Here is a 20,189-nt window from a genome sequence, read left to right on the forward strand (position 1 = left end):
TTTATTTAATATAATCAGCCTTGTAGTCCCAGCTACTCGGGAGGCTGAGGCAGGAGATTGGCGTAAACCCAGGAAGTGGAGCTTGCAGTGAGCTGAGATCCGGCCACTGCACTCCTGCCTGGGCGACAGAGCCAGACTCTGTCTCAAAAAAAAAAAAAAAGTATATATATATATATATATATATATATGTATAATCAGCTTGTCCAAATGCCTCTTAGAGTTCAGATTTTCTAGAAGTTGAGAGTGAAGATACAGCCTTTTTCTTAGGCTTCTGTGATACTACTGTTTCTCCTACTAGTTTTATCTGTGATTACTCCTTAATCATTTATTGTTTTTTTTTTCTTTGCTTTACTCTGAAGTTGTCAATGTGCCTAAGGTTCTGTCCTTGGCTCTTTTTTTCTATAAACTCCATCTTACGTTAGTCTCACTCTTAGGGCTGTAATTATGGCTTCTACATGCCTGATTTCTAAATAGCTCCCATCTTTTCCCCTAATTCCAGATACTCCTTTACACTTGTTCTGAAAACATTCCTGTTGTCTTCTCTTACAAATGCTTGTTAAGTTCCCATTGTTTTTTCCTGTGTGTAACCTCATTACCTGATTTTAAGGCTCTTCATAATTTGTCTCTACTTGAAACAACAGACAGTCTGTCCAAGTTTCCCCCTTTATAATTCCTTTTCATCATTTCTATGCTGCAGCTAGACCAGTTCCTGAAACAAAACACTAATGTTTTGCCTCCAATCTTAGTTTATGTATTGCCACTGCATGAAATCTAACCTAATCCATTCCTATTAATAGGTCTTTGTTAGGGCTACTTGAAAAGCAGCCCTTTCTATGAATTCTCTCCTGATTCCTCTCACTGGATATATCTTCATGAGGACTATTTGGTGAAAGTTAAGGGGCACCATTCGTGTTGTATTCTGTGAGTTGCCACATGGAATGTGATAGGAGTGGTGTTCCCTAGAGTTGTGTATAGTAGATGAACTGTCTTCTCTTCTTTAACCCTTAACCTAAGCTTGTATCTTGTACCTCTTAACACTTTTGTGCATATACTGGCCGTTTTACTTAAATAAAAGTTTAGTCCTTTAAAGTATGGGGAATGTGTTTCCCTGATAACACCTATTAGCATAATACTTTGATTATTTATTGAACACTCAAAATATTTTATTTCCAGCAAAGGTTGTGAAAAGTCCTTCTGATATATTACAGGTAAAGATTAATTGAGCCTTACAGTCTTATTTTAGCTGTTAGTTAATGTTGTTTATTTTCAAAATAGATATCCTGATTGGAATCCTGAGATCCTCCCATCAAGAAGGTAATTTTTTAAAATAGTAATATTATTAAAACTTGATTGTATTTTAAAAGTAAGCAGTTAATTTTAAGAAAGTGATTCTTTCAAGTTCTACTTTTGCCATTTAAACAATAGGCAAATGCAAAAACCTTTATGAATCTGTGACTTATTCCAATGCTTAAATGTGACACAGCCCCGCCCCGATCTACTTTCTTTAGCCTTTTCTGAAAATATTTTATTCTGACTTTATTATTTTATGTTTATGATATCTTCTGTCATAAATGCCTTGACTGCTAGGAGTGGTATTATTACGTTCTGTATACCCTAGGGGATTCTACTCAGGTTAGGTGTGTACACACACGTACGCACAGCTAGAGAAATCAGAGTCATATTTATAGATGGCATAATCTTTCAGGAAAAAATTATTTAAAACTTCTGTTTATGTAAATCATTTCCTAAATTCTTACATAATTTAATACTTTAAAAACATAATTAGATATAATGTTGGTACAGGAAAAACCAGAGAAGTTCATTATTGTATTCTTCTGTAAACTAGAAAACAGACATCCAAGCAGTTGGAGGGCTGATAAACTGTTCTTGATTATTTCTTATTTACCTATAAGGCTGAATTACATCGTAACAAACAGATTTTTGTTTTAAGGACCTATCTTTTTATCAGAGTTTGGTATTGTTAATAGTCTGTTTTTAACAAGGTACTTCTGTCATTTAGTATCATTTAAATTTACATTAAATTGCTGATCACTTTCTTTTTCCCCCCCACTTGTAGAAATGAGGGCAATAGAAAAGAAAATGAAACTCCACGAAGACGTTCTCATTCCCCCAGTCCTAGGCGTTCTAGAAGATCAAGCTCAAGTCACAGATTCCATCGGTCTCGAAGCCCAATGCATTACATGTATAGACCAAGAAGTCGAAGCCCAAGAATTTGCCATCGTTTCATTTCTAGATACAGATCCAGATCCAGATCCCGTTCACCATATCGAATTAGAAATCCATTTAGAGGTAGTCCAAAATGCTTTCGATCAGTTAGCCCTGAAAGGATATCAAGGAGATCAGTGAGATCATCAGGTACACTGATGGCCATGAAATAATTAATGTACTTATTCTGACTAAATTTTTAAATGTCTGTCTTTTTGGATTTTGAGAAATGTTCTATTTTTTTTAAATTTTAGAATTGCTAAATGAGATCTGACCCACATCCCACAGAGTTAATTATTCCCTCTGGTAACTTGGCAAAGAAATGTGTGTGAATGTATGTGTCCACCAACATATTTAAAAACCAAGGATGGTAAAAATGTCTTAGTTTGCTTTAATAATTGATTATCGAATTCCATGAATTAATTTAAAATGTTTTTGAAATGATTATTATTTTTAACCTGTGACTTAATGTTGATTTTATGGCCCTCTCAGAAATAACTCACACAGGCATGCGCACACATACAAACACATTCCTTCTTCTACAATGAAAGAAACTATAGTTAATATCTGAGAAGTACTTCGACACTCCCACTGCTTCACTTGACTAGCCTGAAAAATTCAAAAATAGTACTTTGCACAGGTCTTATTGTATCTAATACAGTCTAAAATGCTGATTTCAAATGGAGATACCTTTAATATATAAGGCATTCCTTCTTAAAGTATGGTCCAAGGATCGATTGGGGTCCTCAAGATCTTCTGAGAGTTCTGTGAGGCCTTCTCTTTTCCAATTACATGCCTTTATGAGTCTGGATTTTCTTTATCCAGAAGCAGATGAAAGAATTTAGGTTCTTCTTTTAAGCCCAACATTAAAATGTTTGGAAGAAGATATAGTAGTGTTACTCATTTCACTAATTTTGTTTTGGGAATTACAGTTGGTTTTTATAAAAATACTTACGTTAATATGGGAATTTACTTTTTTTGTCATTACTTTCAGTGGCAAAGACTACAGTTACTTTTGCAACAACCTAATATATGAATTAAGAAATATTTTTAAGATCTTAATTTCTGATATGGTAAATATCAATAAATATAACACAAATCTTTGTAGTCTTCAAAAAGTGTAAAGCAATCTCAAAACCAAAACTTTGAGGATCACTGGTATAAGGGAATAAAGGAACTTTATGTAAGAGCCTTCTGAGTGAATAAAGTATAGGTTTTTTTATTGTCTGTGTGCTCCCTGTTTAGCTTGAGAAGAGCACTATGTGATTATATCAGGAGATAGCTCCTACCTTAATTTTTTTCCAATTGAAATTGTGTTTTATATATTTTTACTAGATAGAAAAAAAGCATTAGAAGATGTGGTACAACGATCTGGGCATGGGACAGAATTTAATAAACAGAAGCATCTTGAAGCTGCTGATAAGGGACATTCCCCAGCACAAAAGCCTAAAACTAGCAGTGGAACAAAACCATCAGTTAAACCTACAAGCGCTACAAAGAGTGATTCAAATCTAGGAGGACATTCTATTCGTTGTAAATCAAAGAATCTTGAAGATGACACTTTGTCAGAATGTAAACAGGTGGCTGATAAAACTGTTTCTCTCCAGCGAAAGGTAATTCTTTAAAATAATTAGTTTTGGAGATAAGGTTTCACTCTGTCGTCCTGGCTGGAGTGCAGTGGTGTAAACATGGCTAACTGCAGCCTCGATCTCCTGGGCTCAAGTGATCCTCCTGCCTCAGCTTCCCAAGTAGCTGGCACCAGAAGCGTGTGCCACCATGCCTGGCCAATTTTTTAATTTTTGTAGAGATGAGGTCTTGCCATGTTGCTCAGGCTGGTCTCGAAGTACTAGGCTCAGGCAGTCCTTCCACGTCAGCCTCTCTAAGTGCATGAGCCACTATGCCTGGCCTCGTAATTCTTTGTTAGTGCAAGTATGCATACATTTGCTATGACAAACAGAAAACAAAATCGTTGCCGGGCATGGTGGCTTATGCCTGAATCCCAGCACTCTGGGAGGCCAAGCGGGGTGGATCACTCGAGCTTAAGAGTTTGAGGCCAGCCAGAGCAACATAGTGAAACTCCCACTCTACAAAAAATATAAAAATGAGCTGGGCATGGTGGCAGATGCCTGTAGTCCCAGCTACTTGGGAGGCTCAGGTGGAAGGATCACTTGAGCCCGGGAGGCAGAGGTTGCAGTGAGCTGAGATCACACCACTGCACTCCAGCCTGGACTACAGAAGGAAGACCCTGTCTCAAGAAAAAATGAAGTTGTCTTAACTTTTTTATTCCATATTTCCAATAACTTTGAAATTATGAGTTGTTAAATGATTTTAGTATGGAATATTTTACTGGTTTTCTTATAATAAAAGTCCAAGGTTCAAAATCTTGTAGCTTAGGAATTCCAGTGGTTTGGTGTTTGATGCATCAAAAGAGAACATTTTGATGGTTTGGCATTTTTGGCTAGCTTCCCAAGCAGATCATTTTGATGAGTTTTGCTGTCTAATTGAGAAAGTGAATAATCACTAGCAGCATTATTGAGCTTTTGTAATCTTTTTTAGTAAGGTATAAGAGTGAGCCTCTCCTGAGAAATGATCTTTATTCATCTGTTCTATACTTTTTGTGGTACAGTTCAGAAGTCAAAAACTGTTGTACAGTGTAAAACGTGTATTTTGGTACTGATTTTTAGTGTATTTTGACTGTAACCTACTGGTTACAATACTAAGGTATTGTTTTATTGTGTATGTTTATTGAATCACTATGAAATAGTATATTAAAACATCAAGAGACTTCAGAGAAAATCCTAATAGGCCAAATATCAAATATTTTGTATATTTTAATATTAATAAGTTTTCAAGTATTTAGGTGTGGTATGCATTGCTCTCAACAGTATCTAAATACATTAAAGACTTTCAGTATGTGCTGTTCCCTGCCCCAAAGAACTTAACGTTTAGAAGGATAAACTTACAGTAATCAACCAGTAAATAACAGAATTTTGAAGAGCATTGGGAAGAAATTTTTGAGTATAAGGAAAATTTTGAAGAGGCTGAGTTAATCTCATAAGATTATTAATATATGAAGTTCTTTTCATTTTGGTTCAAGACTTCTAGGTGGTAGCAGTGGAACTTTTTTAAAAAAAAGTTTTCTTATTTAGTAAAAAATAGGAGAGATGGGGGTCTCACTCTGTCACCCAGGCTGAAGTGCAGTGGCACAGTCATAAGTCACTGCAGCCTCAAATTCCTGAGCTCAAGCATCCTCCTGCCTCAGGCTCCCAGGTAGCTAAGACTACAGGTATGCACCACCACACTGGGTGTTTTCTTTTTTTTTTTTCTGAGACGTAGTCTCGCTCTGTCTCCCAGGCTGGAGTGCAGTGGCACGATCTCGGCTCACTGCAACTTCTGTCTCCCGGGTTCAAGTGATTCTCCTGCCTCCTGCCTCAGCCTCCTGAGCAGCTAAAATTACAGGCGCATGCCACCACGCCTGGCTAATTTTTTTTATTTTTAGCAGAGACGGGGTTTCACCGTGTTGATCAGGCTGGTCTCGAACACCTGACCTTGTGATCCACCCACCTCAGTTCCCAAAGTGCTGGGATTACAGGCGTGAGCCACCGGGCCTGACCTTTTTTTTTTTTTTTTTTTCTCTTTTTTAAAATAGAGAGTGTTAGTATGTTGCTCATCCTGGTCTTAAACTCCTGGCCTCAAACTCCTGGCTTCAAGCAGTCTTTCTGCCTTGGCCTCCCAAAGCACTGGGATACAGGCATGAGCCACCATGCCTGGCTCTGATTTTTAACATGAGTGGTAAAGTTGATACTACAGTGTATTCAAATGGTATGCATTATATATGAATTTTTAAAAATATACCTGTCTAGATATCATTTCCAATTATTAGAACAGAGGGGGTGAGCAAAGCTGTAATTTCAGCTTTCCTTGTCGGTGGGCCATGTAGTTTCATAGAAAAATTCTCTCTAATGGCCTTGGACCATTCCCTAGATCTTATTTGCTGTAAGATGCTATAAACAGAAAAGAGCACCTGTAAACCATTTCTGGGTTAAAAAATATAAATAACATTTCTGATCACTTTTGCATTTAAAATCTTATTAAAGTGTTAAAATTGTGATTTTAAAAAAATTGTGTAAAGGGGGTGGTGAAGGAAAAAGGAAAATGGGTAAAATATTTGGAAAAGACCCTTTAATGTACTAATATTAGTCATAGAAGAAATTATATAGGAAATTATTACTGTACATTGTAGCTTAATTTGGTTTATTTTTAATTTTCCTTCACTCCAAAAATAGCTTCGGAAAGAGCAATCATTGCATTATGGTTCGGTTCTTCTTATATCGGAATTACCAGAGGATGGTTGTACTGAAGAAGATGTTAGAAAATTATTTCAACCATTTGGGAAAGTGAATGATGTCCTGATTGTTCCATATAGAAAGGAGGTGAGTCATTTAATCTGTGGTAAAAATTCATACAAAGTCACTGCTTTGATGATTCTATAAATTGCTGTTGTGTTCCTTAGCTGCTTGTACTGCATATATAATTGTTCTTTGAGAGTTATATAAATGTTTGGATGTGAATGAGCAAGTCCCCAGTATAATGTTTTATATCCTTTAAAATAAGTGTTTGCCCACTTTTTCTGTAAAGGGCCAGATAAATATTTTCAGTTTTAGGATCTCAACCACTGTGCTCTGGCATTCTAGTACAAAAACAGCTATAAGTAGTATGTAAATAAGCAAGCATGGCTGTGTTGCAAAAAACTATTTACAAAAATAGGTAGTATGCCATAGCTTGCCAATCACTGCTTTAGAACACCAGTTTGATAATACTAAAACAAATTACTTCCTTTGTATGGTAAGTATTGTCTGTGGGTTATATTCCTATGACTCACATGATAAAGTTAAGAACTATGAACAGTCTTGAAGCACAACATAAAATAGTGAGTTAAGGCTGGGCATGTTCGCTTATGCCTGTAATCGCAGCACTTTGGGAGGCTGAGGCAGGTGGATCACCTGAGGTCAGGAGTTTGAGACCAGCCTAACCAACATAGCAAAACTCTGTCTCTACTAAGAATACGAAAATTAGCCAGGCATCTCTAATCCCAGCTACGTGGGAGATTGAGGCAGGAAAATCTCTTGAACCCAGGAAGTGGAGGTTGCAGTGAGTAGAGATCGTGCTGCTGCACTCCAGCCTAGACAACAGAGTAAGACTGTCTCAGAAAAATGTGTGAGTTAAGACTGGGTGTGGTGGCTCAAGTCTGTAATCCCAGTACTTTGGGAGGCCAAGGCTGGAGGATCGCTTGAGGCCAGGAGTTCAAGACCAGCCTGGGCAACATAGCGAGACCTCTGTCTTTTTTAAAAAATTTGTGAGTTAGGAGGGGGAACATGGTGATAGTGTTGTCTTTGTTGTGAGAAACCTTTAAAATGTCAGACCTACCACAAGCTGGACCATATCTTCCCTTCCCTCCTGTTGTTCAGTGAGCCCTGCCTTCTCATTTCCTCTTGTTCCATGAGACTGCCTGGATTTATCTTGGTAGTGGTATGGAAATTCTGTAAGGTTAAATGTCCATTTCCCGTGTGAAACATCCTTAATCAAATTACACATGAGCAAAATAAAAACGGGCAAAAGCAACCATGACTTGAGGTAATTTCATAGTTTGATGTTACAAAAGAAAGGATTAAGTCAATTTTAAAATGCGGGAACTTTTAAAGGTAAATTTGTGACTAAAGATGGAATAAATTTCATTTTAGGCTTACTTAGAAATGGAATTTAAAGAGGCGATTACTGCAATTATGAAGTACATTGAAACAACACCTCTTATGATAAAAGGCAAAAGTGTGAAAATATGTGTTCCAGGAAAGAAAAAAGCACAGGTAAACTGGATTTAGGTCACTGTTGTTTAGTTTAACTTTTTTGTTTAAGTATGGCACACATACAGAAATATGCATAGAAACATAAATGTTAGCTCAACAGATTATATGTGCATTAATTCTAGTATGTTGAAATCAAAACTTCTTCATAAATGTATGGTGCTGTATACAGTATTAAATAACAATGACTAGGAGAAAATACTTGGCCATATATAACACAAAAATAGCAAATATCTGTGAATCCCGTACCTAGGTCACAAAAGAGAACATTGACAGTACCTGGAAGTCCCTTGCTTACTTCTTCCCAATTCTTACACCCTCCCTTCTTCTCACAAGTAATTACTAACTTGTTTTCTAATGCCATAGTTGAGTTTTACCTGTTTTCAGCTTTACATAAACAAAATCATAGAGTGTATATTCTTTGGGCTTTTACTTCCTTAGAAGTATCCATTGTTGTATATTCTTTCTAGATCATTTCTATGCCTCAGTTTGTATGTCTATAGATAATATCTAAGAATTAAATTACCCTTTAAGGATGACCTTTCTGTTAGGTACAAAAGCTATATCTCACCTTTAAGGTTTTCTTTGTGTATGTGTGTTTTTTAAAATAGGGTGTTGAGAAAATATTTTTATAATTTAAAAAAAATTGTTTTATTTTTAATTTTGTGGGTACATGGTAGATATATATATATTTATGAGGTACATGAGATATTTAGATACAGGCATGTGGTGTGGAATAATCACATTATGGAAAATGGGTTATCTGTCCCCTCCAGCATTTATTCTTTGTGTATCAAACAGTCCAGTTATACTCTTATAATTGTTTAAAAATGTACCATTAAATTATTTTTTACTATAGTCACTCTGTTGCGCTAGCTAATACTAGGTCTTATTCGTTCTGTTTTTTTTTTTTTTTTTGGTACCCGTTAATTATCCCCTCCTATCCCCTATTACCCTTCCCAGTCTCATAACCATCCTTCTACTTTCTGTCTCCATGAGTTCAGTTGTTTTAGATCCCACAAATTGTGGGATTTTTAAGATACCACAAATGAGTGGGAACATGTGATCTTTGTCTTTCTGTGCCTGGCTTATTTCACTTAATATAATGACTTCCAGTTCCATCCATGTTATTTTAAATAACTGAATCTCATTCATTTTTATGGCTGAATAGTACTCCATTGTGTATATGTACCACATTTTCTTTATTCATCTGTTGATGGACACATAGTTTGCTTCCAAATCTTAGCTGATGTGAACAGTGCTGGAAGAAACGTGGGAGTGCAGATATCTCTTCGATATACTGATTTCTTTTCTTTTGGGTATATATACCCAGCAGTGGGATTGCTGGATTGTATGGTAGATCCTATTTTTAGTTTCTTAGGACCCTTCACACTGTTCTCCATAGTGATCGTACTAATTTACATTCCCACCAACAATATACTGAGGGTTCCCTTTTCTCCATATCCTGGCCAGCATTTGTTTTTGCCTGTCTTTTGGATAAAAGCCGTTTTAACCAGGGTAAGATGATATCTCATAGTAGTTTTGATTTGCATTTCTCTGATGATCAGTAATGGTGAGTACCTTTTCATGTGCCTTTTTGCTGTGTGTGTCATCTTTTGAGAAATGTTTCTTCAGATCTTTTGCCCATTTTTTTTTTTATCAGAGTATTAGATTTTTTTTCCTGTAGAGTGGCTTGAGTTCCTTCTTTATTCTGATTATTAATCCCTTGTCAGATGGACAGTTTGCAAATATTTTCTCTCATTTTGTGGGTTGTCTCTTTGTTGTTTCCTTTGCTCTGCAGAAGCTTTTTAACTTGAAGTGGTTCCATTTGTTCATTTTTGTATAGCATTTGCCTATGCTTGTGGGGTATTACTGAAGAAATCTTTGCATATACCGATATTCTGGAGAGAGAGTTCCTCCAGTGTTTTCTTGTAGTAGTTTTATAGTTTGAGATCTTAGATAAAAGTCTTTAATCTATTTTTATTTGATTTTTGTATATCCTGAGAGATAGGGTTCAGGTTCATTAATACATATGGATATCCAGTTTTCCCAGCTGGTACCTCCCTAGGTTATATGCCACCCTAGTCCACTAGCTCTAATCCCAGCCCCAGCCCTAAGAGTTGCCTAGGAGTTGCAGTCCTTGTGTCCTAGACTGCCTTTCAGGTTTACCTAGGACCCTGGAGCACTTGAGCCCATGGTAGTGAGGCTTGCCAAGAAAGTCAGGTTCTTATTGTTGGGATGGATGATTCCTCTTTGGCTAGATCTGGTCCAAAGGCTCCGTCAGTGCATGGGCGCTGGCTGAGCCCAGCATGGCTTTCCTGTCCCTTCCTTAAGTGCACAGACTCTGTCCATGTTGTGGGGCCAGATCGGGGAGGTGTGCTGTCAGGGATTTAAGGCTGTCTCTCCTACCCTCTTCAATGCCTCTTTCAGTGATACAAAGTCGAAACCAGGTAGTATGATTGCTCACCTGATATTTGGTTCCTGTGATGATGCTTTTCTGTGTGCAGATGGTTGTAAAATTTGGTGTTCCTGCTGGGGGGTGGGATAAAGAGTGTAGGCTTCTATTCTACCATCCTGCTCCACCCAGTAATTTAGGTTTTCTACTTGTTGTGGAATGGCTACTTTTTAGGGGTTCTATAACACACATTTCTCAATAATTTGATTTGGTAGTCTAACTATGTTAGTACATTTAGATTTTCCTCATTCTTTTTAACTTCTCTATAGTGTTTCTCTGTATGAATATACCACAGATATATTACCAATTTCTTACTGATTGATATTTAGGTTGTTTCTAGAAACAGAACTTGAGTTAACACCTTGTGTACATTGACAGGCCATCTTTTGACATTTATGATAGTGTTTTTTTAGGTGATACCCACCCAATGGAGTGGTTGGTTTATAGATGCACAATAATGGATAATGTAAGATTGCTCACTAAATAACTGTAATAATTTACTCCTTGGTAATTTATGAGAGTGTTACCAACATCTTAATTTCTTCAGCTTTAAAAATGCATTATATAGAAAATGATATCGTTTTAATTTGCATCTTTTTGATTATTCATTAACTTCATCTTTTTGTGTAATTGTTAGCTATATCTATTAACTGTTTAAGTGAGTTGTCTGTATCTTTTCCTATTCTGTTATTGTTGTCATTTTAAAAATATTCATTTGAAGGTGCATGAATGTTGTGCATCCTAGACACTAATTTTGCATTTTATGTAAGAAGTATTTTTTTATAGTGTGTTGCTTGTGTTATGCATAGATATATTGAGTTTGAATTTTTTTTTTTTTTTTTTTTTGGCAGAGCCTCGCTCTGTTGCCCAGGCTGGAGTGCAGTGATGCTATCTTGCCTCACTGCAAGCTCTGCCTTCTGGGTTCACGCCACTCTTCTGCCTCAGCCTTCTGAGTACCTGGGACTTCAGGTGCTTGCCACTAATAGAGACAGGGTTTCACCATGTTAGCCAGGATGATCTCAATCTGACCTCGTGATCTGCCCGCCTCGGCCTCCCAAAGTGCTGGGATTATAGGCATGAGCCACCTCATCCGGCCAAATTTGAAATTTTTGTGTACTCAAATTTATTGGTATTCTGTGGCTTCTGTGATTTTTTTCTTTATTTATTTATTTTGCCTGTGACACAACCTCAGGAGGTCCCAAGGACATGTGCCCCTCTTTTTGAGATAGGGTTTCACTCTGTCACCCAGGCTGGAGTGCAGTGGCACAATTTTGGCTCATTGCCACCTCCGCCTCCCAGGTTCAAGTAATCCTCCCATCTCAGCCTCCTGAATACCTGGGACTACAGGTGCAAGCAACCACGCATAGCTAATTTTTTATTTATTTTTTGTAGATAAGAGGTCTCCCTTTGTTGCCCAAGGTGATCTCACACTTCTGGGCTCAGGTGATTCTCCTGCCTCGGCCTCCCAGAGTGTTGGGATTACAGGCGTGAGCCACTGTTCCTGGCCTGCATTTTTCTTTTGTCTTTTTAAGAACTTTCCTGTGCTCAGGAGAATGGCGTAAACCTGGGAGGTAGAGCTTGCAGTGAGCTGAGATCGGGCCACTGCACTCCAGCCTGGGTGACAGAGCGAGACTCCGTCTCATAAAAAAAAAAAGAAAGAACTTGCCTGTGCTAGTGCCTAGAAGATTTTATTCCTTAATCTATTACTTGGAGCATAGTATAGGATTGTAATCAGTATTATTTCCAAAATGGGAGCCAGTTAGCCTCAACACTGTTTATGCCTAATTTATCCTTTCTTGTTGATTTGAAAAGCTGCTTTTATTTGTATGAATTCTGTATACGTAGATGTGTTTCATACTCTTCTGCTGTGGCAATACTATGTGGTTTCTGTTATAGCAATTATTATAACTTCATAATATTTCCCTGTCTTTCTTGTAGAGTTATTTTTCTTGGTTTATTCATTTTGGTTAATGTTTTTCCTTTTTATTTACATTTTGTTTAAACTTGAACATTTATTCCTGCACATTAGCTTTAGAATCAGTTTAAGTTCTCTAAAAAAAAACTTACTGGAATTTAATTAATACTGTGTTGAATTTGTAATAGTATTTTTACAACACTAAGTCTATCAAAAAACATGGTTCATTGGCTGGTGGCTCATGCCTGTTATCCTAGCATTTTGAGAGGCTGAGGTGGGCAGATAACTTGAGCTCAGGAGTTTGAGACCAGCCTGGGGCAATATGATGAAATCCGGTCTCTACTAAAAATACAAAAATTAGCTGGGTGTAGTGGTGCGTACATGTAGTCACAGCTACTCAGGAAGAGGCTGAGACAGGAGGATTGCTTGAACCCACGAGGTGGAGAGATTGCAGTGAGCTGAGATCGCACCATGGCACCCCAGCCTGGGCAACAGAGTCAGGCTTTGTCTTAAACAAAGAACATGGTTTGTCTCTTTAGATTTCCTTTTATGCCCTTTAGCAAGTTTTATTTTATTTTTTTTCCATGAAGTTCTTGAACATTTTGTGGGGGTTAAATTTATTATTTTACTTATTATTAGAGAGGATCTTTATTTTTTAGTTCTCATATGTTTTCTAGTTAGTTACTACTAGAGTAACTTGTCATCCTAGTTTATACCTGCTACATGCCATACATTTATTCCCATTGTCCTGGTTTGGATAATTAAATCGTGTGGCCTTAGTTATTACCAATTTTACCATTTAGGATTTCATTGTTTCAAATAACAGAAAACCTCACTAGTAGGTTGTTAACAAATAAGAGAGATATTTATCTCATAACAGAAATCTGCGTGTAGGTGGTCCAGTGCTGGTGTAACAGCGCCATAGTATCTTCAGGAACCCCGCCTTGTCTTCCAGCACTACTATCTTTAGAATGTGTCTTTCATCCTCAGTTGTAAGATGGTTTCTGCGCCTTCTGGCATCTTTTCTATCTTCGAAACATAAAGGAATAAAAATGAAGAGCAAAGTGAGTTTTTGTTTTCTTTTCTGGAAAGAATGAGTTCCCCAGCAGCATTTGCCTGCATTTGATTTACCAGAACTACCAGACACATGGCCATCTAGTTGCAGAGGCAGTTAAGGAGAAACAAGGATTAAATACATAATTTAAGAACTTAAACTTTATTCTGTAGAGAGGTATATGTTCTAGGTTTTTGAACTGGGGCATGACATAATAAAATGGAGATTAGAAAGATTCATTTGGAAATGGTCTGGAGAGTGAGTTAGGCAAATGATTCTGAAGGCAAAGAAAGCCTAGCAGATTGATTAAAGTGGAGAAGAGCACTGAAGTCCAGTTAGAAAACTCATTTAATCAATATACTCAGCCTTTTGTGATAATGGTAATGGTTTGGGGGTAGACTAGTAACCTTGAAAACAGAAAGAAATAGTGGCTTTTACTAGTGACCAGAAAGACCTAGCTGATCATTAAATTTTGGAAATTGTTTAGAAGGCCAGTTTTCTTTCATTCTAAACAGTTAACATAGTTAAGGATAAGGAACATAGGTAAGGATACATTTAAGGAAATAGAATGTTTCAAATAGCTTAAAAAATTCTCTTGGCCAACTTTTTGATGAAGTTGGTAAAGTAACAATGTAAGTCTAAGAGCCCAGGCATATTTACTGTCATGATTTTCTTAGTAATGAATAGGGTAAAGAAAATACTAGCACTAAAATCTAGAAAACATGCCATTTGCATGGCAAATATTAATGTTCTTCAGCTACGTATCGTTTGGATGATGCTGGAACAAGAGGGCTAACTCATGACACCTCTGTTGTGATAGAGCAACATGCCTAGGGATTGAATGGAGGGAACTCCGAACAGAATTTGAGTTGTGCCTCTTCATATTGGAAGTATGTGGGCATTTGTTTTTTTTTTTGTTGTTGTTGCTGTTGTTGTTTTGTTTGTTTGTTTTGTTTTGTAAATAAGTGTCTGAAGCAGGAAGGGGCAATCTTTTTGGCCTGTTACCACTTCCAAGTTTTTCTACCAATGCAAGCCAGAAATAAGCTGAAAGAACAAACTAGGAAAAAAGAGCTGTGCTATAGCTTTCTTGGTCCGGATCTTGATTTTGGCATGGCATGTCAAAATGTAGAAAAAAACTTACCTTCCCAACATTTGGTATTTCATGTTAGGACTGCCTCTGACTCTAGCTATGTTTCATGTAACATCCTTTCCATGTTGCTGCTTCTAGGAATCAGTAAATATTACAGAAAAGATTTTCTGTATCCCTGTGTTAATACGGATTTGTACAATTCTTGTCAGAAACTAGGTAACCTTGTCTTTAATAATAACCTTGTAACCTAGTATTTAATAATAATAATAATTTGATAATAATCTCGACATCCATTCTTAGCAGTGATTCTTAAGTCTTTTTGAGCTACTCCTTGCCCCACCATTACCAGTAATCTAATGAAAGCAAACATCCTTTTTTCCCCCAGAGAAAGGGTCATATACTCATAGTTTAAAAGTTTTCTTTAGGCCGGGCGCGGTGGCTCAAGCCTGTAATCGCAGCACTTTGGGAGGCCAAGATGGGCGGATCACGAGGTCAGGAGATCGAGACCATCCTGGCTAACACGGTGAAACCCCATCTCTACTAAAAAATACAAAAAACTAGCTGGGCGAGGTGGCGGGCACCTGTAGTCCCAGCTACTCGGGAGGCTGGGGCAGGAGAATGGCGTAAACCCAGGAGGCGGAGCTTGCAGTGAGCTGAGATCCGGCCACTGCACTCCAGCCTGGGCGACAAAGCAAGACTCTGTCTCAACAACAACAACAACAACAAAAGTTTTCTTTAAAATATTAGGAGCCCAGCGCAGTGGCTCACGCCTATAATCCCAGCACTTTGGGAGGCTGAGGCAGGATAATTGCTTGAGCCCAGGAGTTTGAGACTAGCCCAGGCAATATAGTGAGATCTTATCTCTACAGAAAAATTTAAAAATTGGCCAAGTGTGGTGGTATGCATCCAGCTGCTGGGTAGGGTGAGGTGGGAGGATCACTTGAGCCCAGGAGGTGGAGGTTGGCTGGGTGAAGGAGTGAGATCCTATCTCAAGAAAAAGGGGGGCTGGGAGATGGTCAGGAGCCCTTGATGTGGAAAAAAGTAGGATCAGATTTCTCATAAAACCCGTTCAGCCATGAAATACTACTGCAGTTCAACCTTGTGCAAAAAAAAAACCAATTTTTAAAATTTCAATTCAGTGTTTTCAGCAAGATTCATGGGAACATTACAATTAAAATTGGAGCAAGTAGTCAACTAAGAAGATTGTATGGATATAATGCTGAGCGTTAGGGAACATTTGAGCATTACAGAAAATCTAATGAATTAACAAGGAGATAAAAGCGAAAATATACAATCAGAATTCGGATGAGAGGTTTTCATTTTAATTCTGAAACTATTTCTTATTAGTTAAGTATCTGTTACACATCTGTTGTGTCAGGCATTGTAACATCTATAGAAGATGCAGTGGTGAGCAAGAGAGGTGTGATCCTACTCTTGGTGTGAAAGTTTTAAAGAGTGAAAAATGATTAGAGGAAAGGCATGGTAGATATATTTAGATGACGCAATCTGTACATAAGTGGAATTCCAGAAAGAGGACATCACTTAAATACGGACGATTTTAAATCTCATGGTTATGGTGGGGCACCTTATAGTGATCTAGGCAGAAAACAGTTTAACTATACAAAGAAATAGTCTAGCCTTAGATGGCAGAGCAACACCTTCTTAAGAGTTGGGTAGGAAAAAGATTGTGATTCATTGTAATTGAGTACATTCATTTCAAGTGGAATCCTAACGTGTGTGTTAGGGCAGTATTTATTCTCAGACATGCATGGACTTAGAAGGTAGTTCACTAATACATCTTTTTCCAAAACATTAAAATGAAGAATATAAGAAATGGAGAAGTTATTATATAAAATGTTGGCAGTGAACAATGAAACCAGTTAAACATAGACTAAAATCTAAATAATCATATTTTTATAAAATAAATTTCAAGAAATATCACTTAAAATTACCAGAAACATAATTTTCATCTGAAATGTATAATCAAAAATTGGAATGTAGCCAAGGAGTAAAGGCTAAATGTTTCAACTTACATGTTGGAACTCAGTAGTTTCAAATTTCTTTTAAAATTGAAAGTTACCATTAGTAAAATAGAACTAGAACTAATTTCTTCTAAATAATTGAGTTGAAGGAATGTGTGGGATAAAATCCCACATAGTGCAAAAGGAAATGACGAGAGTGCCCAAAAAGAACAGAAAGTATAAAATTGCATGAGAACAGTAATGAAATTCAGATCAAGTTAACAAATATTTGCTGAACGTTCAAGCACGACTTTATGCACTGGAAATAGAATATTGAAGAAAACAAGGTCCCTGGTATCACAGAGTTTTAACTTCAAGGGATAGAGAAAGACCACAAATAAGTTAAAAATGCATACATAAATTATGTTTGTTTTCAACCAGTGCTATGGTAAAAAAAAAAATATTAGGAAAGGGGAATAGAAGTACTCTTGTTGGGGAATGAAGAGCTGTGCAACTTTCGGTAAGGTAGTTGGGGAAGATCTCATTGAAAAGGTGATATTTGAGCAAACACTTGAAGAAGATGAGGGAACAAACCACATCCTGGATTGAGAGCATTCCAGACAGAAGGAATAGCACCTGCAAAACCTGTACCTGTGTAGCATCTTAGAGGAGTAGAAAGGATGCTTGGGGGTTGGAGTGAAGAAGTATAGGAAGAAGTGTATTGTGGTTTGGGAGTTAGAAGGTAGGTGTAACATAGGTTGTAAACTCTTAGAGGCCGTTGTGAGTACTGGCTTTTTTTCCGTGAGTCTAATGAGAAGTTTTGAGTTGCAGAACAGCAGGTTCAGTCTGGTTTTATGTTGTGAATAGAGAATGGGTGAATCCCAAGGACTGAAGCAGAGATGGTTAGGAGGCAATTGTAGTAATCAAAGCAAAAGATAGTAGTAGATTAGACCAGGGTGATAGCAGTTGAACTTGTAGACATCTGAAATGTCACAGTGCTATAAGAAACCATGTTTTTGAAAGATACAGTAGTTCCCCCTATCTGAGGCTTGGCTTTGCAGTTTTAGTGGTCAGTTGTGGTTTGAAAATATTGAATAGAAAATTCCAGAAATAAACAATTAACATGTTTTAAATTGTGCCCCGTTCTGAGTAACATGATGAAATTTCATGCAGTCCAACTCCAACCCACTGGGGCTGTGAATCATTGCTTTGTCTAGAGTTATCCATACTTTATATGCTACGTGCCCACTAGTCACTTAATAGCTGTCTTGGTTATCAGATTGACCGTCACTGTATTGCAGTGCTTTGTGTTTAAGTAACCCTCATTTTACTTAATAATGGCCCTAAAGTGCAAGTATGGGGATGCTGGCAATTTGGATATGCCAAAGAGAAGCTGTAAAATGCTTCCTTTAAGTGAAAAGGTGAAAGTTCTCAACTTAATAAGGAAAGAAAAAAATTGTATGCTGAAGCTAAGATCTACAGTATAGTAAGATATTTTGACAGACCATATTCACATAAGTTTTATTACACTATATTGTTACAACTTTTTTTAAAATTTAAAATATGGAATGCCTAACGAATATGCATGTCATCCTTGCGCAGGGGCCATGCTAATTACTGTATCATTCCAATTTTAGTGTATGTGCTGCTGAAGTGAAGAGAGCATTTTTCTATTTTTTTATTGTTGATCTATTACTATGTCTAATTCATAAATTAAACTTTCATGTATATATAGGAAAAAACATAGTATATATAGGGTTCAGCACTAGCACAGTTTCAAGGCATCCACCGGGGGTCTTGGATAAGGGGAAACTGAATGATGATAAAACGCAGATGAGTTGTAAAAGATGAGATGTAAAATTAGGCTGTGTAATCACAAATTGAAAAAAAAAATGTCTTTGTAAATAGAAAAAGGTAATAAGCATGTATCCTTTAGAATAGGAAGATTTTATTTTATTTTTTGTTCTATATTTTAAAAATTGCTATTTATACTAAATTTCTTTTGTTCAAAATATTTTTCCTACATAGAACAAAGAGGTGAAGAGAAAGACTTTAGAGTCAAAGAAAGTATCTGCATCTACCTTAAAGTAAGTGACTCTGATTTCATATGTGAGAATGAAATGTGCATGTGACTTAAGAAATTTTAATTTTTAAAACTGCATTTTTAATATATTTTATCACTATAACTACAATTTAAGAGGGATATCACTCCAGTTGAATGATTTTAAACATTTTTAGGTTTAAGTATTACGTTTTTAGGATTTTGAAGAACTTGGAATTCCTAAGTTGCTGCTAATTTTTTTTCTCCTTTTAAATAGAAGAGATGCAGATGCTTCAAAAGCTGTTGAAATTGTTACTTCAACTTCTGCTGGTAAGTTGCTACTTTTAACATTCTTTCAAATGAGTGTATCTTGTCAGTTTAGTGGAAACTTAGATGATGATGCTAGGAAGACAGTATTGTGCTTTAATGAAGGAGACCCAAATTACATTCTTTAATTGACCCCTGTATTAAGCAGGTGGTTAATATTTAGTGCTGTATAATTACAGAATCTCTGCTGGAGTAAATACAACAAATCTGTGAGATAATATATATGAAATATCTATCCTAGTTCCATAGTTAATAGCTGTTTTTTACATGTTTAGGTTAGTTATGCAATATCTCCCTCCATCCCCTCCCGATAAACCCACAAGACAAAACCTAACAAAGGTATGTTAAGATTGCTTATCTGGTCCCCTTTGATTTTGAAGGTTAATTGAGAGCCAAAAGGCAAGCAAAAAAGACTATCCAGAAATGGATGTTATCATACTCATGTGCTAAAATCTATTTCTTTATACTCAGGGAAATACTTGAAGCCATCATTATGAATCTAGTTAAATAAATTTTGCATACAGTTTTATAATCCGAGTTCTCTTTTTTCTTAGTCCATTTAGGACTAGAAAGGTGGAAAGAAGTTTTGAGACTAATACTAGTGAGAATAAATAGCTCAATACTGAAAGACAGGAAAGAAAAGCTAAAATAAGGCAGACACAAATTTAGGAACTTACATTGCGTTTTGTATGTTCTGTTTGGGGAACGTAAAAATATAGTGCGTTTTGGTTTTTCTACCTGGAATGGGATAAGAATTTAGGCACCAAGTTTTACTAGTGAGGTGAAAATTGGATTGTATGGAATATCTCATTTCCCTGTAGTTTTTAGTTGTATAGAGTACTGAAGTATTGAAGGTTAGTAGAGATACTATGAATGGCTTCTGGAAGGCAGTACATTTTGATTAAGATTTTAAATTAGGTAACATTATGTGAAGAGATAAAATGTGGAGGCAGAAGATTACTTCGTGTGGGGAACACATAACAAGGGTAACAAAGTAGAATTATTCTATTGAAGGCCTTGAAGGGTCATGCTGAGAAGTTTTCAAATTTGACCCCATTAGTAGCATTTTCAGAATATGTCATATTAAAGATTAATTTCTGAAAGACGTTTTGGGTAAAAAAGTTTGGGGTGTGTGTTACAGCTATTTTTTTCTCTTTTGAAAAAATAATTCACAGAACACGTTTTATGAAGTCCTTCAGGAAAGAAACCTATTTAGCTTTGTTCAGTCCACTGTTCCCTAAGCTTGGCAAAAGTGCACT

General features: G+C 36.7%; 1 protein-coding gene and 1 non-coding gene across 8 annotated transcripts in view; one reads left to right on the forward strand and one right to left on the reverse strand.

Annotated features, from left to right (window-relative positions):
• Nucleotides 1-20,189, forward strand: part of ZNF638 (zinc finger protein 638) — a 98,949-nt gene that overhangs the window by 32,504 nt on the left and 46,256 nt on the right. For all 7 annotated transcript variants that reach the window (XM_023224118.1, XM_023224117.1, XM_023224112.1 and 4 more), the window contains 7 exons: nt 1,276-1,314; nt 2,078-2,376; nt 3,562-3,839; nt 6,513-6,659; nt 7,968-8,090; nt 18,591-18,649; nt 18,881-18,933. In XM_023224118.1, the coding sequence (XP_023079886.1) occupies nt 1,276-1,314; nt 2,078-2,376; nt 3,562-3,839; nt 6,513-6,659; nt 7,968-8,090; nt 18,591-18,649; nt 18,881-18,933 (998 nt within the window). The remainder of the gene's footprint in view (nt 1-1,275; nt 1,315-2,077; nt 2,377-3,561; nt 3,840-6,512; nt 6,660-7,967; nt 8,091-18,590; nt 18,650-18,880; nt 18,934-20,189) is intronic.
• LOC111550638 lies at nt 18,120-18,226 on the reverse strand. Its single transcript, XR_002734134.1, has one exon. It is a non-coding gene; the product is annotated as a U6 spliceosomal RNA (small nuclear RNA).

The sequence above is a fragment of the Piliocolobus tephrosceles genome, chromosome 15 (genome assembly GCF_002776525.5).
Source record: "Piliocolobus tephrosceles isolate RC106 chromosome 15, ASM277652v3, whole genome shotgun sequence".
Taxonomy (NCBI): domain Eukaryota; kingdom Metazoa; phylum Chordata; class Mammalia; order Primates; family Cercopithecidae; genus Piliocolobus; species Piliocolobus tephrosceles.